The sequence below is a fragment of the Triticum urartu genome, chromosome 3 (assembly GCF_003073215.2).
Source record: "Triticum urartu cultivar G1812 chromosome 3, Tu2.1, whole genome shotgun sequence".
Lineage (NCBI taxonomy): Eukaryota > Viridiplantae > Streptophyta > Magnoliopsida > Poales > Poaceae > Triticum > Triticum urartu.
The window spans coordinates 47,095,271-47,123,116 of NC_053024.1; the positions used below are offsets into that span (position 1 = coordinate 47,095,271).

General features: G+C 47.5%; 4 protein-coding genes and 2 non-coding genes across 6 annotated transcripts; 2 read left to right on the plus strand and 4 right to left on the minus strand.

Moving 5' to 3' along the window:
* Nucleotides 1-482: 482 nt before the first annotated feature.
* Nucleotides 483-1,255, minus strand: LOC125547887 (dirigent protein 21-like). Its single transcript, XM_048711630.1, has one exon. The coding sequence runs from the start codon at nucleotides 1,174-1,176 to the stop codon at nucleotides 673-675; it is 504 nt and encodes a 167-aa protein (XP_048567587.1). The 5' UTR covers nucleotides 1,177-1,255; the 3' UTR covers nucleotides 483-672.
* A 1,159-nt stretch (nucleotides 1,256-2,414) lies between these two features.
* On the minus strand, nucleotides 2,415-4,754 carry LOC125547888 (protein tas-like). Its single transcript, XM_048711631.1, has 11 exons — nucleotides 4,607-4,754; nucleotides 4,320-4,528; nucleotides 4,137-4,225; nucleotides 3,869-3,925; nucleotides 3,651-3,759; nucleotides 3,452-3,553; nucleotides 3,297-3,361; nucleotides 3,074-3,180; nucleotides 2,909-2,973; nucleotides 2,744-2,798; nucleotides 2,415-2,654 (listed from the first exon to the last, which is right to left on the minus strand). The coding sequence occupies exons 1-11, from the start codon at nucleotides 4,665-4,667 to the stop codon at nucleotides 2,494-2,496; spliced, it is 1,080 nt and encodes a 359-aa protein (XP_048567588.1). The 5' UTR covers nucleotides 4,668-4,754; the 3' UTR covers nucleotides 2,415-2,493.
* Nucleotides 4,755-9,073: 4,319 nt separating this feature from the next.
* Nucleotides 9,074-9,155, minus strand: TRNAS-AGA. The gene has a single exon. It is a non-coding gene; the product is annotated as a tRNA-Ser (tRNA).
* A 7,018-nt stretch (nucleotides 9,156-16,173) lies between these two features.
* LOC125542695 (protein NRT1/ PTR FAMILY 6.1) lies at nucleotides 16,174-18,607 on the plus strand. The gene has a single exon (XM_048705835.1). The coding sequence runs from the start codon at nucleotides 16,524-16,526 to the stop codon at nucleotides 18,489-18,491; it is 1,968 nt and encodes a 655-aa protein (XP_048561792.1). The 5' UTR covers nucleotides 16,174-16,523; the 3' UTR covers nucleotides 18,492-18,607.
* A 32-nt stretch (nucleotides 18,608-18,639) lies between these two features.
* LOC125542694 (LRR receptor-like serine/threonine-protein kinase RPK2) lies at nucleotides 18,640-22,831 on the minus strand. The gene is made up of 2 exons (XM_048705834.1): nucleotides 19,836-22,831; nucleotides 18,640-18,863 (listed from the first exon to the last, which is right to left on the minus strand). The coding sequence occupies exon 1, from the start codon at nucleotides 22,821-22,823 to the stop codon at nucleotides 19,908-19,910; it is 2,916 nt and encodes a 971-aa protein (XP_048561791.1). The 5' UTR covers nucleotides 22,824-22,831; the 3' UTR covers nucleotides 18,640-18,863; nucleotides 19,836-19,907.
* A 3,350-nt stretch (nucleotides 22,832-26,181) lies between these two features.
* On the plus strand, nucleotides 26,182-26,263 carry TRNAS-AGA. Its single transcript has one exon. It is a non-coding gene; the product is annotated as a tRNA-Ser (tRNA).
* Nucleotides 26,264-27,846: the final 1,583 nt, after the last annotated feature.

A 27,846-nucleotide genomic window follows, 5' to 3' on the forward strand; every position in this document is an offset into this window, starting at 1 on the left:
TGCGTCGCTACCGTTGTGACCGCGGGGGATGTTGAGTAACGTGATTGTATTAGGAAACATAGGTTAGACTAGGAAATATTCTGGATTGCCTTGTACTTCAAGTAGATCATGTACTCCTATATATATGCCCACGAGGCTCAAGCAATACAACGATTATTCCACCAATTCCTCTCTCTCCCTTCTAACAGTGTCAAATGCTAACAACAACATAGAACTGAAAATATAAGTAGTTCTGAACGGATCTAAAGCAAGCATATCTAGAAGGACCCCGATAACGCCCGAACATTCGAGATTTGACCATGGCAAATCGAACGGTTTTTATGGCAATTTTTAATGAAGCGGTGATGGCAAATTTAGTCGGCAAGCATAGCAAATCCATACTCAGTGTATTGTCTGTCAGGAAATTGTCGTGCGTGTCAACTAAACATGACATTCTCGCGTCGCTAAAATTGCCTTCGAAAAAGTTATTTGGATCATCGTCATTACCAAAGCCGGGCAACATATTATTTGATGAACAACGTTTGCACATATTCAACATTATTATTGCACTCGTATGCATGGAGGAGCAGCAGAGTAGACATATAGTAGAAGACAGACGGAAACACATAGGTGAGAAGTGAAACAGATGCTCATGTGAGACGAAGGAGACGAGCTCGCGGTCCGTCACGTATTTCACGGGTTGACGAAGACGTCGAGCTCGAGGACGGCGTTGGGGTGGTCGAGCCGGACGGTCTTCCACAGCACGTAGCCTGTGGCCATCCTGAACTGGCCCGTGCCGCCGACCACCGACAGCTCCCGCACCGCCGCGCCGATGTCGTCCCGGCCGACCACCGTGACGGAGGACCCCGCGTAGGGGCCGGAGGTGAGGAGCACCTCCATGGTGACCAGCAGCTCCGGGTTCCCCTTGGACGCCCAGATGTACCGCCCCTGCGCGCGCCCCACGCCCGCCGACGTCGCCGACGAGGTCGCCGTGAGCGCGTCGTCGATGACGATGGTGTCGCCGAAGTGGCCGCGCGGGCCGTCCAGCACCTGCACCGCCGTCGGCGCCGGGCCGGTCAGCACGTCGTGCATGTAGAAGTGCAGGTGCGCCGACGCCCCCGACACCGCCGCCGGCCGCGCGGCCATGACGGCCAGCAGCGCGAGCAGCACGGAGCAGAGCCGGCCGCCGGAAGCCATGGCAGCAAGAGAGCTCAGCTCAGGACTCAAGTGTCTACCTGTGTGATGTCTTGTTTCTGCTCGCTACGGATTCATCTGAATCCTTGTGTGCTGTATATATACACGCACGCAAGAGAAATATGAGGATCCATCTTGGTGATAATGTTGCTGAGGTGTATGGTCGGTGTGACAATAATTTCTCAATGATCATGCCTGGTTTGTTTGTATTGAGGGCAGCAGTTGATGCGTCGTCTTCTGGATCGGGCCGCGTTTATGTTGCCATTCTTCACTGTCGAGGAGCGCGCATGCATGGTCCCGAGCTGCAGATCGAGATCTATCAACAGCAGAAAATGTAGATGAATGTATCAATCACCATTGATTTGTAGTGCGGGTTACATAGCTGTGAAGTGGCGATTGTTGCCATAGCTTGGGAGCTCTGGATTCAGATTTCAGAGCTCCGTGTTTTCTTGTTGAAAGAGGTGAAGTGGCGATTCCAACAGTGAAAATTGCAACAAAATCTACCATGCCGTGGTAACGCAAATGGTCACGGCAATTTTACCTCGAGAAGCAGTAAAAGAAATCCTCAAAAAAGTCAGAAAAACGAAAGCTTAGCCAAATGAGAGTTTTTCCTTTTACTACGATTTTTTTATATAGGATGGTATAAGCAGGCACAATGCTGTTAAGATGTACCATCACATCGTAATGACTGGGAAGAAATAAAGAGAAAACAGATGACAACCCCCGTGCACTTGTCCAAGAGATTTTCGAGATAGTCGTGTTTTGTATGTGATTCTTGGGCGAAATTCAACATCCTTCTAAAACATACTCCGTCCGTTCGGAAATAACTGACGTGGTTTTAGTTCAGTTTTGAAAACCACGTCCGTTATTTGAACTAAGACCATGTCAGTTATCTCCGAATGGAGGGAATACATTTTTGTTGAGATGAACTAACTGGAGAACTTGAACACAAATACAAATTGCCCAAATGAATGATTTTTTGAAATACTTTGCCCAGGTTGGCACGCCATGATACTCTTCACATCAGAAGTCGAACTTGTCTTTTTCCCTGTTCTTTAATTACATTCATGTTGTTAACAGTGAATGAGCTAACACTCTCCTTCAGAACCGTCAATTCATATGTTTCATAAAACCGACAAGGCTTAGGTGAACTCAGCCGTTGCAAAAATGCTGTTCTGTATTGTCCCTTTGGAGACATTGATAAAATTGGAACGGTGCAGAGAAGATTCACATGGATGACATGCACAAATTGCCACTGTCTATTTATCATATCTGGATATTGCAAAGTGCTTACAAAGAAAAAGATCATCTGTTGGAACATTATGGGCAAGGATTGGGATATCTTGCATGTACATAATTGATCTCCGCCAAAATTTCTTGACAGAGATGGACCCCTGTGGCCTGAAGAACTTCCTCGAGCTGACATAATTTAGTAGCACCGCAAACAGCTGACCCCACGAGGGGGTGTCTCAGTACAAATGCTGAAAGCATAAAGATGAGAAGAAATGATCAGTGATTAATGGCTAAAAATTCAACTTCGCAAAGAACATAAATTATGTGGTAAACACACCAACTGCTAGGATTGATGGTGAAATGCCATACTTGACGCCAATTCTTCTATATTCCTGAAATAGTTTACAAGAATTAATGTGTGCTCATTCTTCTACATTCCTGAAATAGTTTACAAGGACTAATGTGTAAGCATGAAGAAGACAGAGGATGGCTACTACCGCACCTTCACTGCCAATTCCAGCTTGGGGTTCTGCAGATTGTATCTGGATTCACCCTCGGAGTATCTCCCTACAAAGCAGGAGGAGCACTGATGATGCGGAGCACAAGAATGAAATTAAAGGGACCGGGAATCTGGCTATGAAACTACTTAAAATGTAAAACTTGACACCTTTGAAAAGATTCATCCTTGCATCTAGCGGACCGCTGTCCTCGGACGAGTGATACTTCCCTGAAAGTATACCCATTGCCATTGGGCTGTAGGCCAGCAAACTGATTCTGCAAATGCCATAGTTCACCAAGGCAAGTTAAGAAAGTAACTACAAACTGAGATGGGCAGCATTTGTCACCCACAAAAGTAGCTAACTGAAGGTTGAGGACTATGCTATGGATACCTCTCGTGATGGCAGCATTCCGCCAACCCAGCATCGAAATTGCGACACAGCAGGTTATACGAGTTCTGCAAAATGCATATGAAAATAAGTATTAAGTGCTATCGCGTCACTGAAACAATACACATCTAAATGATTAAATTCACTCTGCTACTTACTTGGACTGTTAGTATCTTGGAGCGCAGCTGAAAATCGCTAGACAGTTGAAGGAACTTCATCAACCCATATGGTGTTTCGTTGCTAAGGCCAATGTACCTGATCTAACACCAGGAATTTAAATGAGTCTGCCAAAACGGGAGAACTAACATGTTGTACAAATAGGCAGGATATAACACCGACAGCAACCCTGCAGCATACCTTTCCAGCCTCTACGCCTTTTCCAAGCGCCTCTAGTTGTTCTTCCATCGGTATGGACGCGTACTGACGGCTCGGATCGTAGTCCGTCTCTCCAAACATAGGAACATAACTACAGGGTAAGCATGTCTTGTGTTAGGACTTGAGGATGCACATGATATGATACTAGCAAAAAACATAGCATAGCAGCCACTGGCATGGAATGAAGTTGGTGGACAGACCGGTCAGGCCAGTGTATCTGGTAGAGGTCGATGTAATCCACGCCCAATCGGCGCAAACTGCAACCACAAAAGGAGAGCATATCAAACATTCTTCAGATAATATGAACAGAAATACCACCCGTCCAACCAAGCAAACGGTTCCTGGAGGAACATGTACTGTGTTGGTAAACCATTTCATTCTGAACAAAAACTGACTAGCTTCTGAACTTAGAACAAAGGATCAAGTATCTAAAGTTCTGAATAGAAGAAAAATTAGCAATTGACCAACCTGGTATCGATTGCCTCCGTGATGTTCCTGGAGTCGAGAGCCACCGGCCCGCCACGGATCCACGTCATCTGACCAGACGGCCCGGCGACCTGCCCGAGCAACGCCAGGATCGAAACACAGAATAAACTGCAGTGTTGGTAGATTTTACTGACGAAGGGCATTGGCGGCTGACGACAAGCTGACCTTGGTGGCGAGCACCACGCTGTCGCGGGGGACCCGCCGGGCCCGCAGCCACCGGCCGACGAGCTCCTCGCTGCGCCCGTGCGTTTCCGCGCGCTGCGGCACCGGGTACATCTCGGCGGAGTCGAAGAAGTTGACGCCGGCGTCGAAGGCGGCGTCGAGGAGGCGGAGCGATTCCGGCGGCCCGCTTTGCTCCCCCATCGTCATGGTCCCTGCGGCGCCGGAATCTGGTCAGCGCAGAAGCGTGGGCGGAGGCAGGAGACAGAGGATGGATGGATGTGGGGCCGAACCGAGGCAGAGGCGCGAAACGGACGGCAGGTCGGGGGCGAGGTGGAAGGTGGGCATTGCCATGGCCGCGCTCTGTTGCTGCTGGCTGCCGCTCTCACCTACCTATCCTCTCCACTGTAGTAGGAGGCCTCCGCCGATGAAGGAGAGAGAAAAGTGGAAACTAACGGGAACACGGAAATGCCCTTTGGTGAACTTAAAAAACATATTTCCACAGCGCAAAAAAATGTACATACAGAGGTACACATATGACGCGTTTTTTTGAATAATTTAGATTGCATGACAATATTCTTTCATACGTGGCGTAGACGAAAAAACAAAACGAACATAAAAATGGGTCCCTTTTTTGTTGTTGGGACCGGATTATTTTTCCTGTGCACCTTGCAAATCATAATATTTTTAAACGAAAATTTATAGGATCCACCGTGAATATGTATAAGTTTTTCTTTTTTTGAAACTTGAAAATGTGATTTTTGAATCATTTGAGAAAACGGGACCCGATGCCCCCGTCCTCCATAAATTCGCACCCGGAAAGAATAACTTTACACTTATCTCTTCACACCATATTTCAGCGGCATAACACAAACGACAGCTGGCAAAAGCGTGAATGAAGCGTCGAGCTGTTACCGAAGGGTTAAGGTGTTGCGTCACATATAGTCTTAATTAATTACCTATGTAATTAATTAAACCAACCACACATCGCACAACAACTCATCCTTCATGTTCGAGTAGCTGTAGCTCACCATCATTCGTACTTTAAAAGACGACATGGCATTTCAAATAAGCACAATGGCATTTGACTGAACACCTGCCAGGCGTGGTGTCCGCCATGAAGGTCGTCGACAGGGGGGCGGAGTGTGCCTGGATACAAACGGCTCCAGGGTGGACAAGTCCATCGTAAAAGCAAGCGGGCACGGTGCTGGTTGCGGACGTCCGACAATGCCTCTATGGCGATCGGAGAGGTACATTAGCGACGGCGGACGTGCTGGATGCAGATGCAGATGCAAAGCACGAGGGAGATGGGGCATAGTGGAAGGAAATGGGACCGGGATGGGGGACTGGGTGGGCCGGGGTGTCATACTTCTACGTGTCTGTTGACAGGGCCGGTCCTGAGATTTTAGGGGCCCGGGGCGAAACTAAATTTTGGGGCCCTTAATAATAAATCAATACATGTATATATAAAAAATGTTTTTGGTGAACACTTGATATTTGTGTTATTGTGATCTTACAAGTATCCCTATATATATAGAAAATATATGAATGTCGTTATCAAAAGACATCTTTGGAAATACGAAGGCATGTTAATTATCAAGGTTACTAGAACGATGGAGCATAGTTATATGGTTTCAGATACAGAAGGTTCGAAGACAATGACTCCATGAATAGTGCTAAAAGAAATTTGATCAAAAAGCATAGTTGTTCTTGGACTGCTTAATGGTAAGATTATTATTCTATAAATAGCAGTGTCCAAGAAATTAAGATTAGAGGAGCAAATAAATAAAAATGATATGCAAAATATTCTTCATAGACTAGAAATCAAATCTGCAACCATGAAAAGTTACTCCTACTAGTTGTGCAAATTTATTGTGCCATCCTATAATTCAACCCAAAACTACTTGTCACGATTTGCATCCAGAACATCATCCTGTTCTTAATCTATTTGAGATCTACACCCTAAAATCCCTGTTCCCAAACAGTAGAAGCATATCGGTCAGTGATACGTACAGCGGAAGACATTGACCTGGCAGACAACGCTCAGATCCACAAACTACACGCTGTGCACCGCCGGCTCCGACGCGCAGCCATGTGTCTTTGGGTCTCCTTCTCGAGCAAGCGTTAGGTTAATTGTGGCAATCTCATAGCTAGGCAAAAAGGGCAACACGTGCTAGTGGAATGTGCCCTGACTCCTAGCCCCCGATCCTGACCAACGGTCCAGCTTTATTTAAGGGGATTAGACACTCCAGATAAATCAACGTAGCTATTACTTCTTGGGCTAGGTGGAGCGATCCAGTATAGGCCCAACTACCTTGGGCATTCAGCGATCTGAGAAGAATGAAAGCACTACGTGCCCTCGGCTGCATTTTCTCCACACACACACAAAAAAAACGTGCGCTTGGCTGCACTGCGTGCGTACGCTACAGGCTATACGTACGTACCTGGGAGGGGCCCCTCGATCGTGGGGGCCCGGGGCGGTCGCCCCCCCCCCCCCCCCCCCCACGCCCCCCCCGCCCCCCCCCCCCCCCCCCGGACCGGCCCTGTCTGTTGAAAACGTGTCCGAACCGCGTCGCGGACGATACATGTCCATGTTGGATGGTTTACGCGGTTCAGACAACACTGTCCAAATGGATGCGGACGGTTTGAGGATCGGCGTTGGGCATGCCTTAAATCAGAGGTTCATGTGAATATATTCCAAAATGCCCGCAAAATTCTTGGCAGATTTGCATGCAATCCATAAAATCCATTTTTATTATAGCATTTTATTTTATCTAGACATAAAATGGAACATTACACGGTAATGCTCATATGAAACAGCAACAGTCCATGAAGTTGGGCGGCATGACCTCCCCTCCCCTGTGGTATCCTTGCTGCTTGCAGTAGTTGCTGCATTCAGGCCGGGAAAAACACTGCCCATATTCCGATGCGTCTCTTGCATCTACAAGCGAGATTTATTTGGTGAGCATTCACGCTATCACTTCGATGGTCTTGAAAGGTCCCGAATTTAACTGGAAACACTTAGCCATGTCTATGGCACAGGGAATTCTTAGGAAAAAGGTTCAAGCTATGCAGGAATCTCGAGAAAATAGAGGGACTTACAGGCAGAGCAAAGGAGGGCAAGCATGGCTACAATGACGAGAAGGATCTTGCACAGGATGGAAGAAAACGTCGTTGCCATCTCTCTGTTTGTCTGATGCTACTTGAAGTCTTCCAATCTACTATTTTTTTACAGAGAAAATGGTTTCTATGTTGGCTTAGTTGAAGTCGTCTGAAGATTCACACGCACATATATATATATATATATATATATATATATATATATATATAGATATATATAGTGACGGAGAATGAGTTATCTTAGAACTGAAGCTTCTGTACTGTTTAATGCTAATTATTTAGTGTGATTAATGTTGTGTAAAGATATGCATGATATCAATAAATAAGGCTCTAGGAAGGGGCGGCCGCTCGCGCTAGCCACGTCGATGTTTTTTACTGTGTCAAGGGATAGAAAAAACGTTGCTGGATAGTACCTCCCTCGGATACACCCTGTAAAGAAAAAATACTCCCTCAGATACACCCTGCAAGGTCATTATAAAAAATACATTTTGCATATGTACAAAGCCAGTAACAATAATCGAGACAAAAATTAATGGTGTTTCCTCGTACATGCAACTTGTTTAATACTACACTTGCATGCATGTAATCATAATAACACTGTGCTACTTCCTTTTCATTCCTTCCTTGCATGCATGCGGGTGTATTAATGATTCCGGTTAACGAAAAAAAAGTTGGCTTGGAAACCAGTCATTAAATTTATGTTGATACCTATAATTTGAGTTTGTGGCCTTGTATAAAAGAATGGGGGGAGTACCTTCCTAGATAGAGAATGTTTATTGCTATAGTGGGTGCCGGTCAGTCCGGACGTTTGAGGTCGATTTGAGTGTTCATCTGAATGTTTTTTTTAACCGGTCAATGACGGGGCTATCTACCCGGACATTGAAAGGTATTTGAGGGGCCGGGCTGTAGATGCTCTCTTACTTTGTGGCTACATGCAAAAGAGGTAAAAGAACATATCCTCTAGGAATCTGATTGATTACACAAGAGTGTCTAGTGAATACGTGAAGTACACACACAAAAAAGGTGTAGTCGACAGGATTCAAACCTAGAGCACAAAAAAAGTATGATCGGCTATCAACCCGGGCGTTTGAGGTGTCTGTCTGAATGTGTTTTTTACCGGGTAAATGACGGGTCGTCTACTCGGACATTGAAAGATGTTTGAGGCGCCGGATTGTAGATGTTGTCTTACTTTGTGGCTACAGGCAAAAGAGGTATTCCCTCTCTCTCAGTTTACAGGGCGTGCGTGTATCCTTAAGTCGTCAATTTGACCAATCTAATACAAGTCATATATTATAAAAAATATATCAATATAAACCGTATAATTTTTGTGTTATATAGTTTATATTAGGATGATAAAAGTGGCAATCTAGGAATACGCGTAGGACTTATAAACTGAAAGAAAATGAGTACGAAAAATATAACCTCCAGGAATATGATTGATTACAAAAATAAAAAATGAGACCAATTCAAAAGTTAACCCTCGTTGGCATTTTTAGCCAACGGTCGACGCTCCGTCCTCAACATGATTGATTACACGAGAGTGTAGTGAATGCGCACACACAAAAAAGGCGTAGTCTATTTCGCAAAAAAAAAAGGACGCAGTCTGCAGGATGCGAACTTGAAGCGCAGAAAAAAAAAGGCGTGGTCGGCAGGATTCGAACCTGCGCGGGCAAAGCCCACATGATTTCTAGTCATGCCCGATAACCACTCCGGCACGACCACTCCATGTGACAAATTTATTTTTGATCCCTAGATACTAGCAACATACCAGAAGCTAAGTAGATAGTAATATCACCCAAATGGGATTATGATATTCTGCAAGATGAGTACTGCAGGTAGCATCGAGTATGTGGGGTATTGCACCTGCCGTATATTGTCCTCTTCCTTTGTTGATGAAGCGAGAACCCGGCACCTGTCAATGCACACCGTGGGCATGCATGCATGCATTCTATATATTCCTTTTCTAGTCTTTCTCTTTTGATGTCGCAAAGTTGAAACCAAGAAATATCTGTTACGTTCCTGATGTTTCCGAACACTTTCAATAAAACCCTCTCGTAGAAGTATTTTAACAATGTTTTCGGTAATATTTGTAGATACTACTCGAACTGTTCCTTTTATGCACAAGGAAGGAGGAAGAGACTGCATAAGAGCATCCCTGACTAAATCATTCTGCGGGAACGGGACAGACAGGCAGACACCGGTCAAGGGATGGCTCCGTCGCACCAACCATGCGCGTGGGCGTGGCACCCCATTGCATAAGAGCATCTCCAAAATGAGAGACTTCAGCATAAGTTCAGGGCGATGATCTGCGCGTCCGTACAGGAAGACATGGAGATGAAGTGTGATGCCACTGAAGCTGGATCATCTTCTCCCCTCGAAGCTTCTTTATTTTCATCTAGGTTACTGTCGCAGCCCGTTTTCATTTGTCGCCTCTGATGTTCTCCGACGTGAGCATTGGGTTTAAACCTCGTTATGAAAGTTTTTGTTGGTGCCACCGGGTTTTCGCCCCATGCGTGGCAGATATCCGATTGCGAGCATTTGCAGTGGGTTTTACGAAGTCGTGCTTTGAACCCGTTTCTTCCATTTCATGTCTCCCGAACCTTTCTTGGACCAGCGTTGTATTTCCGTTATGTTTATAATAATGAAAAGGGGATTAGCCCGGATAGATAAATATATAGTTGGTTTGATTTAGGATCAAAATTTATTTCCAAAATGCACGTCTTGTTCATTGAAATAGAGGGAGTGCTAGTCTAGTGCCAAGGCTAAACATATGCTCCTGCACATGCAGGAGTAGTAACGATTAGAGTTTTGCTGTGAGATTTTGCTTGCGCGTGCCTGTCATTGTCGCCGTCAGGATCAATCAGGATCCTCACACCGTGTTTCCAGTTAACTAGTATTATTGAAGAGAAGGAAAGAAAATTATGGCATGCATTGCATCGCCGGACAGAGCCAGCAATGAGCGGAAACCTGCCAGAGCCATTTGCTGGCAGACGCATGAAGCAGGCTATCCTATCAGAGTTGTATTCTTCAGGGAAAAAGAGCGCAACGACAAGTTCCCAGTTTGCGTAACAAATCATGCATGCATGCATGCACAGTAGTGGAATACGACCGCATTTCCATAGTAGATTTGTTAAGGTCGTGCCGTGTATGAATGTGTTTGTCATCTGAGTGATGAGTGAAGACAACCCAAACGATGCCAACCTATCCTATGCTTGCTCGTGACTTGTCCGCGAAAAATGAGACTAGTGGCTACTACTTGTACGAATGCCAAACATATGCAGGAGTAACCAGCCATTATATATAGTTTGTCGAGAGATTTTCTAGAGAAAAAGTTTGTCTCTGCGAGATACTAGTATTGCTTTCATTTCAGGTAGGAGTACTCCACGTTTGCACTGTTTGCAGACGTACGTATATAATCAACTAGCTGTCATAATCATGGAGGAATCTCCAGAGCAATCCTCGCACTGTGCTCTTGTTAATGAAGCCCGCGTCGGCGCCTGATAGAGTCAGGCATGTGCAGAACCATGCGCTTTTTTTCTTCCGGTAAGCCAGGCGTAATAAGTGGAGTTTGTTGTGCATTTTGCTTCCAAGCACTCCCTCTGCTGCACTGTTAATTTGCAGACATCTGTGGTGTTAACCAGCTGTGCAGAATCACTGTGGTGTTAATCATGTTGCCTGCGACAGAATCTGCAGGAGGCATTTGCTGGCAGAAGCATGAAGCAGACGGGCAGCGGAGCTGCAGAAATATGTGTGCCAATGACCGAATCTTATCAAATTCATCAATGTAATAGTACAATATGAATTTTTTTGGTATACAGTTTGTGTTTTGCCAGTTGAAAGAAAAAACACGAGAGGGTTAGGTAACCTGAGCAGAGGAAGTAAAACAGTAGACGGCACTCCGCGCATGATTCAGTTCAAATTTCCCGCCTGATCCGATCGGAAATGGAGCGCTGGTAAGACAGGCATGGCAATTGAAGGGCCGTCCTCGAATGATCTCCCTTGCATTCATTTTGGTTCATGTTGCAAATTCAGCAGTACTTGATGGTACAATTATGTGTTACCAGGTGAGATCCACGCGTACTGGTACCATCCATCAATCCATTATTACTTGATTCACTCACTACTGCCGAGTATAATTAGGAGTTATCGGTACTCCCTCCGGTCTTTTTTAGTCTGCATGTAAGTTTTGTCGAAAGTCAAACTATCTCTACTTTGATCAAATTTATAGGAAAAAATATAAACATTCATAATGCCAAATTAATATTGCTAGATTCCTTATGAAATGTGGTTTATATATATATATATATATATATATATATATATATATATATATATATATTATATATGAAATGTTGATATTTTTTAATATAAATGTTCTGCTGTGCTTTTTAAGGTTGATTTCGAAAAAGCTTACGATAAAATTAACTGAAGTTTCATGCTTGATGTCCTAAAAATGAAAGGCTTCCCTGAACGTTTTGTCCAGTGGACAAAAGATGTCATTAGTAATGGAAAGGTTGCCATCACTATTAATGATGTTATTGGCTCGTATTTTGTTACCAGGAAGGGTTTGAGGCAAGGGGATCCGTTTTCCCCCTTGCTTTTCAATTTGGCGGCTGATGTTCTTGCTACCCTGGTGCAAAGGGCGCAAAAACAAGGATTTATCAAGGGAGTGTTGCCTAGGTTGTATTCAGGAGGTCTAAATATTTTGCAATATGCGGATGATACTATTTTCTGTTTTGAAGATGACCTTGAGGGGGCTAGGAACCTCAAGATAATTCTATGTGTTTTTGAGCATTTGACCGGTCTGAAGATTAATTTTTTAAAAAGTGAAATTTTCTGTTTCGGTGAAGCTTTGGAGAAACAAGCTGACTACGCCGGCATTTTTACTTGTGCTATTGGGGGCTTCCCTTTTAAGTATTTAGGTCTTCCCCTACATTATAAAAAGCTTTGTAATGCTGACTGGAAGCCAGCGGAAGAAAAAGTAGAGAAAGGAGCTGCATCATGGCAGGGGGCTCTTTTTATCTATGGGTGGTAGGCTTATCTGTACTGAAACTTGCTTGAGTAACGTCATTAGTCATTTACTTAACTTTTTCCGTCTACCAAAGGGAGTAGGCAAAAGAATCGACTTCTTTCGAGCTCGGGTGCTTTGGCAAGAGAAAGAGGGGGTTAGGAAGTTTCATTTAGTTAACTGGCTTGATGTCTGTCAACCTAGAGACCAAGGGGGGTTGGGTGTTACTAATCTGGATATCAAGAATATTAGTCTTTTGTGTAAATGGCTCTGGAAACTTGAGAATGAAGATGGGGATTGGCAGGAGATGATTAGAGCAAAGTATTTGAAGAGGAAAACTTTGTCTCAATGTGAGTCATCTTCTGCCAACTCTCATTTCTGGAATGGTATCATGAGTGTTAAAGATATCTTTTACAAATGTTGTCAGAGAATTGTTGGAGATGGGTGTAAAACTAGATTTTGGGAAGATGCTTGGATCCACAACAAGCCTCTCTGTCAACTTTTTCCTCGCTTGTACAAACTTACTTTCCATCAAAACATCACGGTTGCTAAAGCATTTGAACAAGATTTTAACTGCATTAGATTTAGGAGATGTTTATATGGGGAGACATTGGATATGTGGAATAAACTTCTAGATATGTGCAGTCAGGTTGTTCTGAGTGAGGAACCTGACAAAGTCAAATGGCTTTTGACCAGCTCTGGCCAATTCTCTGTTAAATCTCTTTATCAATATATTATTGCTAGGAGAGTAGTGTTCCCTTTTAAGCTTCTGTGGAAACTGAAGGTACCTTTGAAAATTAAGGCTTTTATTTGGTTAGTTATCAAAGGGAGGATCCTGACCAAGGACAATTTGTGTAAAAAAGGCTGGAAAGGCACCAACAAATGTGAATTTTGTGATGCCAATGAATGTATTGACCATCTGTTTTTCACTTGCTCTTTTGCTCGGTTTCTTTGGAATGTAGTTGGGAGTGCTTTGGGAAATCCCCAAACACCCCTGTCATTCTTTGACTTTTGCCAGAATTGGCTTCCTAAGTATACTGGGAGAAAGATAGAGTGGTTATAGCTATTGGTACGGCTGCTTTATTATGGTCGATCTGGAAAACAAGAAATAAATCTTGCTTTCAAAGTTCTTTACCTAAAGATCCTACTGATATTATCTTCTCCTTATGTTCTGTGTTGGATTCGTGGGGTGTGCTACAGAAAAGAGGAGTGCAAAAAACTCTTAAGGAAGTGACCAAGAGGCTGGCCCAGATAGCGAGGGACGTCTGCAAGCGTGCTTACGGCTGGGGGCCTGCTGTACGGAGGCTCTGTTGATCAAGTGGTGATAGATGTAGCATTTGCGATGATCTCTCTTGTTCTTTTGCTATAGCACCCTGTAGGTGCAGAGTTTGGTATCTCAGGTTGTAGTGAGTTATTTCACCTGATGCAAAAATGAAGTTTTTTGTTGATGAGCTTCAAGTTGTTGTAGCATCCTGTAGGTGCAGATGAAGTGCCTCAAGATGTAGGAGTAGTTTTTTTTCATGATGCATATGTTAGGCATCGAAAGAAGTTAAGTCTGTATGAAACTTGATTCGTATGCTGTGACTCCATTTTCGTAATGAAAATGGGGGCCGTGTGGCCCCTCTTAATCAAAAAAAATATTTTTTAATATAAATTTGGTCAAACTTTACAAAGTTTGACTTGACACAAACCTAATATGTAGAATAAGAAGGACTACAGGGAGTAGGTGTGATTTCGTTTATTCAGTGGTGTTAGTTCCACATATATCTGCAGTCCCTGCCTGCCCCCATTTATTCATCATTAGCAATATTTGTTTGGTTGGGGTAAATGGCTGGGCAGTACCAACAAGAAAGAAAGGCAACACTATCTGGCCCACGAGGACTTTAAGAACAGATTCAGCACCAAGTATAGAGAAGAAGAGATTCTGCCCGCATTGTTTGCATGCAGTTGCGGACACGATCAAGTGTCAGTCAGGATGAATCCGCAAGCTCGAGCTATCCACGCACTGTGTTTGTTGTCGGTTATCATACAGAGTATTCATACTAGTCCTACTACCACGCGTTGCCTGACAAGGTCAGCCGCGAGCAGAATCTCGCTGCATGAGCCGTTTGCTGGCAGGCAGAGGCAGGGCATGAAGCAGGGTATGCATGGTAGCAGAGCTTCAGAAAGAGATGCAGATATGGTTGTTGGTACGAGCCTGCATTCAATATTCCTCCTTCTCCTTGAGCAATAACTAGTGTACATACAGACAGTTGTTGGCTACACTACATGTTTGGAAGGACCGTTGGCCGTTGGTGCAACGGTGGTAGGCGACGCGCCGAATTCAATCCAAAGCTCCCGCCGATGCGATCCGCTCCGATCGCATCGCGCGCTCTGGAAGATGGAGATGAGATGGAGCGGTGGCAGAGACAGGCAGGGCATTCAAGGTTGAGGCTCTCCTCCAACGATCTCCCCTGCCTCTGCCTGCATTCTCATCTCATTCATTGATCCATTCATGTTGCGGATTCAGTTGGATCCATCTCAATTGGTATTAGCACATACCCCCTCCTTTCCGGTTTATAGGGGTTATCTCAAAATTTTAGTTTTTTCATTTTATAAGGCTTAATTTGGTTGTTTCTCATCACATGTTCAGATTTTAATTAGTACATGTAGTACGTGTCTACGTACATGTGGTTTTCATTTCCTTTCAGTGGAGGAGACTGCTTTTGAATTAGCAGAGGTTCCAGCATGGATCATGGAGAATCAGTCTCTCCGTGCGTGCCGCCGTGCTGTCGATCTTGGTGAGGCTGGATATCGTTTCGTTGCACATGAATTCTAGTGGCCAGGCGTTGTTGTTAGCCTTGCCCGTGGTGAGTGCGGTGCGGTGCGGTGGTTGGAGCACGCGTGCAAGCTAGTAATCTACTCTGTCAGCTCGGTCCTGCACCACTCTGTCCGCGAGGGTGTTTCATTTAGACGTAGTTATAATGGGAATAACTTAGCTAGTAATATAGCACACTTTAAGAATTTTTTTATGTGACAAGTAATTAATAAGAGGTGGTAACATAACATATTACTGTAACATAGTAGTACTTTCCAAAATAAGATAAATCTACAAGCTAATAAATGAAGCCATCTAATATACTAGTACTATGGATTATGTTACTTTACATTAGATGATAACTTAGGCTAGTAATTATATGCATGCATATGACACTAGCCTAAGTTACTCCCACTGTATGCATAGTAATAGTGTACTACTAGAGTCTGTTTGGTAAACACTTGGGCAAGGACATGGGAGTTTGCACAAGGGTGTTTATGAAGGGATTAGGCATGGGAAGTAGATTTTTACTCCCATTCCCTTGTTTGGCATATGATGGGAATTGGCGTGGGATAAAACTCTCCTCACGAATTAACAGGGTACCCCCTGGGAAGAAATCGGTGAGAATTGGCTTCCCCAACTCCCAGTCCCCTTCCCACTTAAACTCCCATTCCCTCTAATCAAACAGTGGATTTTTAATCTCCTTATCCCTCAACTCCTATTCCCCATCTCTAATTCCCCTGAACCAAACACGCTGTAGGTGTATTTTTCTACTACTAATTTGTTTGACGGGCATCATAGTAACGACCACGTACTTACGGCCTCATCTCATGCGAGCTTCCTGAGGCAGCTTCCATTCATTCATTTCATGGGCTCATGGCCATGGTGTGAACCATGGAGTTTAGTTACTGCACAGCGGCTCCATGTCCATGGACTGACGGCACTTCTCTCGTTCAACTTCCAACAGGACACATCGCAAGCACGCAGGCGAGGTCCCCTTCAACTTCTCAACTTCAACTTCAAGTTGAAGCGTGGCGTGCCACCATGCATCGTCCTTGTCAAGCAGGCTTAATGCTGCCATTAACTCTCTCCTTCCTTTCTCGCTGCCATCCTCCTCCCTCCCTCCGCCATAAATCCCCGCTCCCGTCTCCATGGACCTCTTGCCATCGTCAACAACCTAGAGCAGAGCAGAGCAGAGCAGAGGCTCCATCCATGGACGCCCACTCTCTTCTTGCCAACTTTTGATCTTCACTTCTCACCCTCCAACTGAACTGTAGCCGCCGTGATGGAGGAGCCAACACATACACCACCGCGCAACAAGGCCAAGAAGGAGATCAAGTCGCCGCCGCCGCCGCCCCTCACGATGAGCTCGCTCTCGCTGCAGCGCAAGAAGCTCGGCTCCCACTTCCTCGAGAGCGACGAGCGCCGCCGCTTCTACGGCGCGTCCGCTGCGATCGGCACGACGCCGCTGGACATCCGGGGCGCGCCGATCCCGGAGCGCGACCTCGCGCGCACGGGCGGCTGGGTGGCCGCCTTCTTCATCTTCGGCAACGAGACGGCGGAGCGGATGGCCTACTACGGCCTCAGCGTCAACATGGTGGTCTTCATGTTCAAGGTCATGCACCTCCCCTTCGCCGCCTCCGCCAACGCCGTCAACAACTTCCTCGGCATCTCCCAGGCCTCCTCCGTGCTCGGCGGCTTCCTCGCCGACGCCTACCTGGGCCGCTACTGGACCATCGCCGCCTTCACCACGCTCTACCTGCTGGGCCTCATCGCGCTCACGCTCTGCGCCACGCTGCCCGCGCTCGCGCCGGCGCAGGACGGGTGCGACAAGCTCGCCATGCTGCTCGGCGGCTGCGCGCCGGCCCAGCGGTGGCAGATGGCCTACCTCTACACGGCGCTCTACGTCACGGCGTTCGGCGCCGCGGGGATCCGGCCCTGCGTGTCCTCGTTCGGCGCCGACCAGTTCGACGACCGGAGCGCGGGCTACAAGGGCCGGCTCGACCGCTTCTTCAACCTCTTCTACCTCGCCGTCACGGTGGGCGCCATCGCCGCCTTCACGCTGGTGGTGTACATCCAGATGCACCGCGGCTGGGCGGCCGCGTTCGGCGCGCTGGCGCTGGCCATGGGCGCCTCCAACGCGCTCTTCTTCGCCGGCACGCCGCTGTACCGGCACAAGGCGCCCGGGGGCAGCCCGCTGACCAGGGTGGCGCAGGTGCTCGTGGCCGCCTTCCGGAAGCGGAACGCCGACTTCGGCGACGGCGGCTACGTGGGGCTGTACGAGGTGGCCGGGGCCAAGTCGGCGATCCGCGGCAGCGGCAAGATCGAGCACACGGACGACTTCCGGTGGCTGGACAAGGCGGCGCTCCGGCTCGACGACGACGGCGAGGAAGAGGAGCAGGAGGAGGACCCGTGGCGGCTGTGCACGGTGACGCAGGTGGAGGAGGTGAAGATCCTGGTGCGGCTGCTGCCGGTGCCGGCGTGCACGGTGATGCTGAGCGTGGTGCTGACCGAGTTCCTGACGCTGTCGGTGCAGCAGGCGTACACGCTCAACACCGGGCTCCTCGCCGGCGCCGTGCGCCTCCCGGTGACGTGCATGCCGGTGTTCCCCTGCCTGGCCATCTTCCTGGTGCTGGCGCTCTACTACCAGACCTTCGCGCCGCTGGCCCGCCGGATCACCGGCCACCCGCACGGCGCGTCGCAGCTGCAGCGGGTCGGGCTGGGGCTCGTCTTCTCCATCCTCTCCGTGGCCTGGGCCGGCGCCTTCGAGCGGTACCGGCGGCGGTACGCGGTGGAGCACGGGTACCTGGGCCTGTTCCTGACGCCGATGCCGGGGCTGAGCGCCTACTGGCTGCTCATCCAGTACTGCCTCATCGGGGTCGCCGAGGTGTTCTGCCTCGTGGGGCTCATCGAGTTCCTCTACCAGGAGGCGCCCGACGCGATGCGCAGCGTGGGGTCGGCCTACGCGGCCGTCGCCGGCGGGATGGGCTGCTTCATGGCCACAGCACTCAACAACGCCGTCGACGCGGCCACCGGCGACGCCGTGAACGGCAGGCCGTCGTGGCTGGCGCAGAACATCAACGTCGGGAGGTTCGACTACCTCTACTGGCTGCTCGCCGTGCTCAGCACGCTCAACTTCGCCGTCTTCCTCTACTTCGCCAGCATCTACAAGTACAGAACGCCGCCGCCGACCACCGCCGGCACCAACGGCAGCAGCAAGGGGGAGGTCTCGGTGGTGTCCGACCACAAGTGAAGTGAATGAATGAAATACTTGAACAGAACCTAGTTTTTTCGCAACCAAATTTCACTTGGATTGGATTGTGATTGTGGACTAATTTCAACGAGTACACAATTTGATCATCATTTTCAGATGACAGAGCACAGCGCAGCAGCAGCCCACATTAGTGAAAAATCATTGTAATGCCGTTGGGTTTAGAACTAACACAAGTTATCTCAGCTAGAACTACTTGCCACTATATACAATTAAGATAATGATCTCACCATCAACAAAAAAGATACTGCAAATCTTGACAATTGATCTAAAATTAATGAACCACTCTTGATTGAAATCCGATATCACCCCAGCTTTGATTGTCTTCTCAAAGATGAACATTCGCAGCCAAAACTGAAACGGAAAGAAAAACAAAGATCAGGGTTTCGTGATGCAACTCAAGCCAAACAAAATCTGCTCAACTGAATATCTGCGGCCAAACTAGGCATCAATAGCATGTACGATACAAGCAAGGAGTCAATCTGGTAGGTGGATGAGTTTTGTTTCGTTTTGTTTCCAAAACACGATAATTTCAACCAATCTGGTAGGTGTTCTGATTCCAGCAGGCATGCCACCAGTTTCAATGACCAGGAATTACCAATCTAAGAGCATTACTAGTAGAACCCTCAAACCCTCAAACCCTCACTAGCGTTTTAAGGGTCCAAAAATTGATCTTTTTGTGCACTTTTACAGGTTGAAAAACAGGGGCAAAGATTAGAACCCTCAAACCCAACCCTTATAACGGAATATTCCCCATGAACGACGTTGTCGTTGCGCGCGGGAGGTCGACGGGGCGGCCGCCGGCGACGGGGGCGACTAGCAGCGGCGGTCGCGGGCGTGGACGCGGGAGTTGGGAGGATTTTTCCCTCCCGCGCGAGTATAACCGCCAAATGAGGGTTGGGATAGGTTTTGCTCCCCAACCCTTACCTTTGAGGATTGAGAGAGGGTTTGAGGGTTGGACCTTTAAAAAAAATTGAGGGTTTGAGGGTTAAGGGGTTCTAGTCTACGGCTTTTTTTCGACGAAAACTGTAAAAAAACAGTTATTTTTAGAGGTTTGAGGGTTTGAGGGCTCTACTAGTAATGCTCTAAACATGACTCTTGGATAAGAAGTTAACAGAGAAACAATTTTTATTTAAACAGCTGTTCAGTATGAAGAAGGAATGTTCAGTCATTCCAGTTCATGTGAAACTGATCCTCCTTTTAATGTTTGGTAAAAATATGCACATGGGGGGAATATGATGACTAGAAGGAACACTGCAGGAAAACCTGATTGTGTGACCTTGGCTCAGCATAAAAAGGACACGAAACAAAGAAGAAAATCCATACCTCGACGGTGAACCCAAAGAGACCACTGAAGACATAAGAATCATCATCTTTAAACTGCCGACTGTTCAGTGTTCATTGGTCATTCCTCAATTGCTTCAACCTTGCTGCAACCTGCCTCATTGATAGCCGAACCGCTAGTGACTCTGAGGTGCACGATATAGCGATCTTTAGCATCTCAGTCAATCTGTCCTTTGGCGATGTATCCCATAGTCCCGGAGAGAAGAATTCACTGGTGCGCTCTTCCTGCATCAGCATCCTTCCCCATGCTACGATCGTAAAACCATCGCCAAACTGTGAGAACGAGGGATCCAAGGACCTCTTGCCTGACATCAACTCTAGAAGAACAACTCCAAAACTGTAAACGTCAGACTTGTCGGAGACTCTGCAGGTGGTCGCATATTCAGGTGCAACATAGCCAAAGGTCCCAGCAACATCAGTTGTGGCGTGTGTTTGTGTAACTTCCATCAATCTCGCCAAACCAAAATCTGACAAGTACGCATTCAGATCCTCATCCAGCAGAATATTGCTAGGCTTGATGTCTCGGTGAATGATCCGAGGTGTGCAGGAGCCGTGAAGGAAAGCCAGGGCCTGTGCAACATCCATGGCTATGGTGTAAACCTCAGCCCAGGACACTTGTCTGCTACCCATCTCATGTATAAAGCTCTCAAGGTTGCCACCGGGGAGATAGTTGTAGATCAGGAAAGTGTCCGATTCTCCAATGTGGTACCCAATAAGTGTAACGAGATTCTTGTGCCGAATTCTTCCAAGAGTTGCGATTTCTGCATCAAACTGCTGGAGACCTTGGAAACGCCCCATGGCTAGCCTCTTCACTGCTACAAGATAACCAGGAGCCAGCTCAGCCTTGTAGGTAGCACCAAAACCACCAGTACCAATCAGGTTCTGGATACTGAAGTTACTTGTTGCTTGGATAATGCTGTCATAGTTAATCTCAGCAGGAGCATCAGCAAATGTTACTACCGCTTTCTTCTTAAAATTTTCAATTTTTGCTCTTTTCCTTCTCTCACACACAAAGAAGAGGAGGACTGCAACAACAAAAGACACTAGAGCAGTTGCAGACGCAGCTATAATTACCACCAGATACTTGGATTTGGTCATGTGGCCACCCAATCTTTGAGTCCATTTCTGGTGATTGGTTGATACTGATGATGGTGCAGATGCATTTGGACCCAGACACCGGGACAGCAGGGGATTGCCAACAAAGAAACCGCAGTCAGCAGAGTGCCTTAGATAGGGAATGTCACCTGATAGGTTGTTGAACGAGACATCAAACACCGACAGTTGAGCCAGTTCACTGAAACTGGGAGGGATGCTTCCTGAGAGCCTGTTGTGGTCAAGCATCACTACTTTAAGGCTTGATGCATCAGCTAAATGTGATGGCAGGATACCTGCCACAGAATTTTTTGATAAATCCAGAACCTCCAGAGCAGCCAAATCACCAAACCGCACAGGGACCTCGCCTGATAAATTGTTTGTACTCAAGACCAGGACACGCAGCAAATGCAGGTCACCAATTCCAGGAGATATTGACCCATTGAACTTGTTGTAGCCAGCCTCGAAACTTTGAAGAGATGTACAGCTTGACAGCATATCGAGACTGCCCGACAACCGATTGCCACTCAAATTGACTGCTACCCCATTTGCACCCTTGCAGAACCCGAAAAACCCACCAGAAAGCGTGCTGTTGAACATATTGCTGTTGAGCAGCAAGCCATAGGAGTAATTTCCAACCAGATGCAAGTTAAGAGATGGTAACGCCCCGCTAAAGCCATTGTTGCTGAAATCATGGAGAGCAGCATTGCTAATGTCCCCAAGCACAGACCCAAAAGGGTTACCGATCAACGCAAGCCCAACCAATCCCTCATAGTACTGAATTACAACATCATCACCGATCAAACGGCTTGAGCATTTGCCCTCAACGGGCGAAAGGAGCGGCCCTGACAGTAAGTTCTGGCTGACATTGAGGTACTGCATACACCCTATCCTCAACTCAGCAGGCATGGAACCCTGCAAGCTGTTGGAGCTCAGATCAAGAAATGCCAAGTCCCCACACTCCCCAAGCCATTTGGGCACTGGACCACCAATATAGTTCTGCCCAAGGTTGACCGCCCGGAGGCGGCAGGAACCGTTCCTGTACCTCGGCAGCCGGCCGTCGAAGTTGGCCCTTGGTGCCCAGAGAACCTCCAGCGCTGGGTTGGTGACCACCTCCGGAGGTAGCCCGCCGAGGAAGGCGTTGAACTCCGGCTGGTCCCCGGCAGACGAAGTGAGGTTGGTGAGCACGAGCACGGCGAGGTCCCGGCAGTTGCCGAGCTCCGGGGGGATCCTGTCGGTGAGGCTGTTGCGGGAGACGTCGAGGACGCGGAGGGCGGCGAGGCGGCCGAGGGCGCGCGGGAGGGCGCCCTCGAGGACGTTGCGGGAGACGTCGAGGACGCGGAGGCCGCGGCATTGGTCCACCGCGGAGGGGATTTCGCCGACGAGGAAGTTGCCGGCGAGGCGGAGGTGGGCGAGCGCGGGGCAGGGCGGCGAGGAGGAGGAGGAGGAGTTGGAGGAGGGCGGGAAGGGTATGGGCCCCGAGAGGCGGTTGGAGGTGAGGTTGAGGGCGCGGAGGGTCGGGGACGCGAGGTAGGCGGCGGGGATGGGGCCGGAGAAGTTGTTGCCGGAGAGGTCGAGGCGGAGGAGGCGCGGCGGGAGGAGGGCGGGGAGGGCGCCGGAGAGCGAGGCCGCGGGGAGGTCGATGGCGGCGACGGCCGAGGAGGCGGGGTGGCAGGTGACCCCGCGCCAATGGCAGTGGTCGGGGTCGGAGGAGGACCAGGAGGAGAGGACGGAGGCGGGGTCGCCGGTGACGGCGCCCTTGAGCGCGAGGAGGGCCGCGTGGTCGCCGGCGGCGGAGGAGGAGGTGGATGCCAGCGGGAGTACGACGAGGAGGAGGAGGACGGGCGGGAGGAGGAGGAGACGGCACGGGACCGCCATGGCGGCGGCGGCGGCGAGGTGGGGAGCGGAAGCGAAAGGGGGGGGGGGGGGGGGGGGGGGGGGGGGTGGGGGGGGTGGGGAGCGGAGTGACTGAGACGTGTGGAGAAAGATGGGCGGTGTGGATTTTGGATTTTGAAATATGTTTTGTTTTGTTTTGCTTTTTCGGGGCGGCCGGATTTTACTCGAACCCCTACGTCTTCATCCGTAACGCTCCCGCCTATGAAGTTTCGTACTCATCCCCCATTTGAAGTGCCCCCTTTTATTCAAATGATCCTTTTGAAATGCTCTTTATTTCTTTTCGATCGCTTCATTTGAAGCACCCCTTTTTCCAAATGTTCCTTTTGAAGTACTCTTTCTTTCTTTCTTTCTTTTTTTTATTCGCAAAAAGAAATATGCTCTTTCTTTTTCACGATCCCGATTTGAAATACCTAGACCATATTTACGGACGATGACAAAACAACAGGTAATAGTCCAAGCTGAAAAAATTATACCAGCCTCCACATTTTTTTTACTCTTTTTTTATTATTTTGAATGATGGAAGGGCATCTAAGGGTCCACACGGCAAGAAACAGCAAGCGATGATACAATGTACTCCTACATAAGGACCTCGAGGGAAACATAGAATTGAAAAGTAGATTATGGCTTTTAAAAGGAGGACTCTAGCGGAAATCCGGTTTGACTCTTGGGAGCATATGCTCCTGTCCACCCAAAATGTTTTTTTGCAAATGTCAAAAATTTTGGAAAAAAAATAGATGCGTTTGTTGTCACACTAAAGCGCTACCTGCAAATTTTTAGGAGGAATGCTTAAGTATTTTGCAAATAAAAACACGTGGAACGACAAATGTTACCTCTAAATATTACACTTATTTTTTTCACCGACGAAGTACCATCATCCCGTTTCGCATGAAAAATGTCAAGCATACTTGTTACACTAACAAAAACATCTAAAAAGAATTATTTACTATTTTTTTGAATTTGCTGTTCATCAGGGAGCATATGCACCCCAGAGCCAAAACAGGCCTCCTGGACTCGATAACATAAGATAGAATCACAATAGGATCCGATGCACCTTCCACTCAAATTCAGGCTCGCCGTCGTTTAGGGACGAACCACTTGACACGAGAAGACCTCTATAGTTGCAACTACACGCCATCTTTGAGCCGAACCAAAGTTGTAACCGCCTCCCTTATTGTAAAAGTACTAAGGTTCTTTCATGAATGATAGAAGGGTCCTAGAGGACCCATCGTTGCATCAAACATAAAACAATGATGCAATGTGGTTTATACAAGGACCCAAGGGCAAAGATAAATTTTCAAAGTAATTTGTGCCTTTTATATGGAGTGCCCTGGATTCTAGTAAAGAATTGGCTGCATTGTAAAATCTTATTCTCCCTCACCCGGTCTCTCTGATGCACTGCCCTCCTGAAAATAAATTTATGTTCGCTCCAACATTTGAAGGTGATCAACCGATAAGGCATGCAGAACCAGGGTAAAAAAACGATTCGTCTTGTAGGTTGGAAGGATACCTCAAAGCAAACCAAAGATTTGAGGTTTTAGTCAAAATCCTCCATGATACAGAAAACACTCCATGTGTAAAAAAAATGAGACCAACCCAAGGGCTAACCCTGGGTTCTACTAGTAAAGAATTGGCTGCATTGTAAAATCTTATTCTCCCTCACTCGGTCTCTCTGATGCACTGCCCTCCTGAAAATAAATTTATGTTTGCTCCAACATTTGAAGGTGATCAACTGATAAGGCATGCAGAACCAGGGTAAAAAACGATCCGTCTTGTAGGTTGGAAGGATACCTCGAAGCAAACCAAAGATTTGAGGTTTTAGTCAAAATCCTCCATGATACAGAAAACACTTCATGTGTAAAAAAAAATGAGACCAACCCAAGGGCTAACCCTGGGTTCTACTAGTAAAGAATTGGCTGCATTGTAAAATCTTATTCTCCCTCACTCGGTCTCTCTGATGCACTGCCCTCCTGAAAATAAATTTATGTTTGCTCCAACATTTGAAGGTGATCAACTGATAAGGCATGCAGAACCAGGGTAAAAAACGACCCGTCTTGTAGGTTGGAAGGATACCTCGAAGCAAACCAAAGATTTGAGGTTTTAGTCAAAATCCTCCATGATACAGAAAACACTCCATGTGTAAAAAAAATGAGACCAACCCAAGGGCTAACCCTGGGTTCTACTAGTAAAGAATTGGTTGCATTGTAAAATCTTATTCTCCCTCACTCGGTCTCTCTGATGCACTGCCCTCTTGAAAATAAATTTATGTTCGCTCCAACATTTGAAGGTGATCAACTGATAAGGCATGCAGAACCAGGGTCAAAAACGATCCGTCTTGTAGGTTGGAAGGATACCTCGAAGCAAACCAAAGATTTGAGGTTTTAGTCGAAATCCCGCATGGTACAAAAAAACACTCCATCTATAACTTGAGATGTTTTTTGACAGTATAATGGACTCTAAAAACGTCTTATAAAAGGTTATGGGGGAAAGCGGATAAACCGAACTCCAGCTCATATGAGCTCGGTGGACAGTAAAATCCGAAAAAGCCCATGCCAACGTTTGACAAACATTGTACATGCTTGCAAATTTTCATCACAAAATAACATTTGTGGAAGTCATGGTATAAAAACAAAATCATGGACTGTTTTTTTTTTTGCCACGAATTCGACGGATATCGTTTCATGATGGGACTTTGCAAGCGTTGAAAAGGTTCGTCTAACGTTGCCGTAAAAAATATCCAATTTTTTCTGTTGGATTTTATTGTTCACTTGAGCTGAGAAGGGCACTTTCGGTTACGCAGAGTATATACAGCGGGTAAAAGGGTAAAACGGATTTTTTTTTTTTTGAAGAAGCAAGTGGCGGAGGTGTGGTTATACAATGGGGTGCGCGGCACGTGCCGCGCCTACGGTTGGCGCGACGGGGCGAGCCCGTGACCGCTGTCTGTCCCCGACCCGTAGAATAATTTAGTGGCCATGCACGCAGACGCGGCCAAGGCATGGGCGGCTGCGGTCAACACGGCGGTCTCCTCCCTCCCTCCCTCCTGCACGCACGCACGCATGCCGCCGATGCGGCTGCAGTGGCAGGCATCAGGTCCTCGCTTCAAGAAGAGAAAAGGACACACGTCGGGCGCAGTATTCAAATGATTCAAAATCTGAGGAGCTTTTTGGGCAGCTAGATACTGCTACAACCTCACAGACTCGATCTCGATGCTACTCATCAGTGTCTCTGGATGCTCTGTCAGTGTCGTTTTTTTATAGAACAGCATCCCATTTTTTGGTCGATGGCTGACTGAATTTCAGATGTTTTGGCTATGGAAGATAGAAAATGGTATCAGCACCAAACAGTGGTCGTGCCGGAGTGGTTATCGGGCATGACTAGAAATCATGTGGGCTTTGCCCGCGCAGGTTCGAATCCTGCCGACCACGTACTTAGTTTCTTTTTTTATTTGGTATTCATTACCGCTCTACACTATTTTCCTCGTAAATCAATCAGCTTTCTACTTCCTTGTAGTGCCAGTTAAATAATTTCTTGTGTTTTCTATTTGGGTTCAAAAAATCTCTACTCCTAAAGAAGAAGTTGATAGGCCACGGGTTTTTTTCACCTCCTCTTTCACCAATTTCTTGTGTTTTCTATTTATTTTTTTTCAAAACGGAGGCAAAAATTGCCTCAACTATTGATTAAGCAGAAAAGAATTGCCCAGTTAATTACGGAAAACCGAGCAAAAACCAGAACAACAAGGGCCAAGCCCACTCCCAAAGACTGAAACACACCAGGTTCGAATCCTGCCGACCACGTACTTAGTTTCTTTTTTTATTTGGTATTCATTACCGCTCTACACTATTTTCCTCGTAAATCAATCAGCTTTCTACTTCCTTGTAGTGCCAGTTAAATAATTTCTTGTGTTTTCTATTTGGGTTCAAAAAATCTCTACTCCTAAAGAAGAAGTTGATAGGCCACGGGTTTTTTTCACCTCCTCTTTCACCAATTTCTTGTGTTTTCTATTTATTTTTTTTCAAAACGGAGGCAAAAATTGCCTCAACTATTGATTAAGCAGAAAAGAATTGCCCAGTTAATTACGGAAAACCGAGCAAAAACCAGAACAACAAGGGCCAAGCCCACTCCCAAAGACTGAAACACACAGGGCAAAGCCCACCCTAATCGACAACATGTCGATCTACGGCCAGACAACGCAGCTCCGACTCTGACAGAGAACTCAGAACCAGGCACGGCTGTCGCCACGGAAGATCGCCGAAAGAGCCACCTGCAGCCAGTCATCGTATACCATAGGCCCCCGCCGCCGCGGCTTCGACTCCACAGCAGCAAACAAACCAAGACAATACCGTGGACACGCCGGAGAAGAGCCGACTATCGCAACCATTGCCGCGTCACCGACATCGCTCCCACCATCATCGTTGTCACAGAAGTCTGGTCGCCACAGTGATTCTCTCGGGGCCGCCACCCTGACATCCACCGCTCTGTCGCGCCCAGCGCAATCAACCGGCACCGCCTTCCGGGGCCGCCGCCCCGACATACCACCGCTCCGCTCGAGCAGCAACGCCGCACAACCCTGCCTGCAGCCCACGCTGCCCGGGGCAACCGCTCGCAGACCACGAACGTCGCACCACATCCGGGGCCGCCGCCCCGACGTAAAGTCAGACCGCCCCCTCTAGGGCGCATCGACCGAGCCGACACCCCTACCGCCCAAGCGGGACAAGGATGCCACCCAACCAATGTCGAGATAGAGCCCCACCTCATAGAGTTGCAACTCACATTGTTCCCGAGATCGCCATCTCGACGCACAATCAGAAACCACTCGGAGCCGCCGCCCCGACGTCCACTGTCCCTGACGACGAATAGATCCGTGCAAACTGCAGTATGTTGACTCTCCAAGGCGATGCCTCAAAGAAGGAAACGACGTAGCCGCCGTCATCACCCGCTTCGACCATCCGAAGCTAGAGGTTTCTCCCGGAGAGTCATGCAATGGAGCGCCACAGCAACGCCTTCAAGA

What these genes read in the sequence shown, in the direction of transcription:
- LOC125542694 (XM_048705834.1), bottom strand. Translation starts at nt 22,823, where the DNA reads ATGGCGGTCCCGTGCCGTCTCCTCCTCCTCCCGCCCGTCCTCCTCCTC.
- LOC125547888 (XM_048711631.1), bottom strand. Translation starts at nt 4,667, where the DNA reads ATGGCAATGCCCACCTTCCACCTCGCCCCCGACCTGCCGTCCGTTTCG. An exon ending in CGTTTCGCGCCTCTGCCTCG is followed by an intron (nt 4,529 to 4,606) that starts GTTCGGCCCCAC and finishes CCGGCGCCGCAG; the next exon opens with GGACCATGACGATGGGGGAG. An exon ending in ACGGAGGCAATCGATACCAG is followed by an intron (nt 3,926 to 4,136) that starts GTTGGTCAATTG and finishes TTGTGGTTGCAG; the next exon opens with TTTGCGCCGATTGGGCGTGG.
- LOC125547887 (XM_048711630.1), bottom strand. Translation starts at nt 1,176, where the DNA reads ATGGCTTCCGGCGGCCGGCTCTGCTCCGTGCTGCTCGCGCTGCTGGCC.
- LOC125542695 (XM_048705835.1), top strand. Translation starts at nt 16,524, where the DNA reads ATGGAGGAGCCAACACATACACCACCGCGCAACAAGGCCAAGAAGGAG.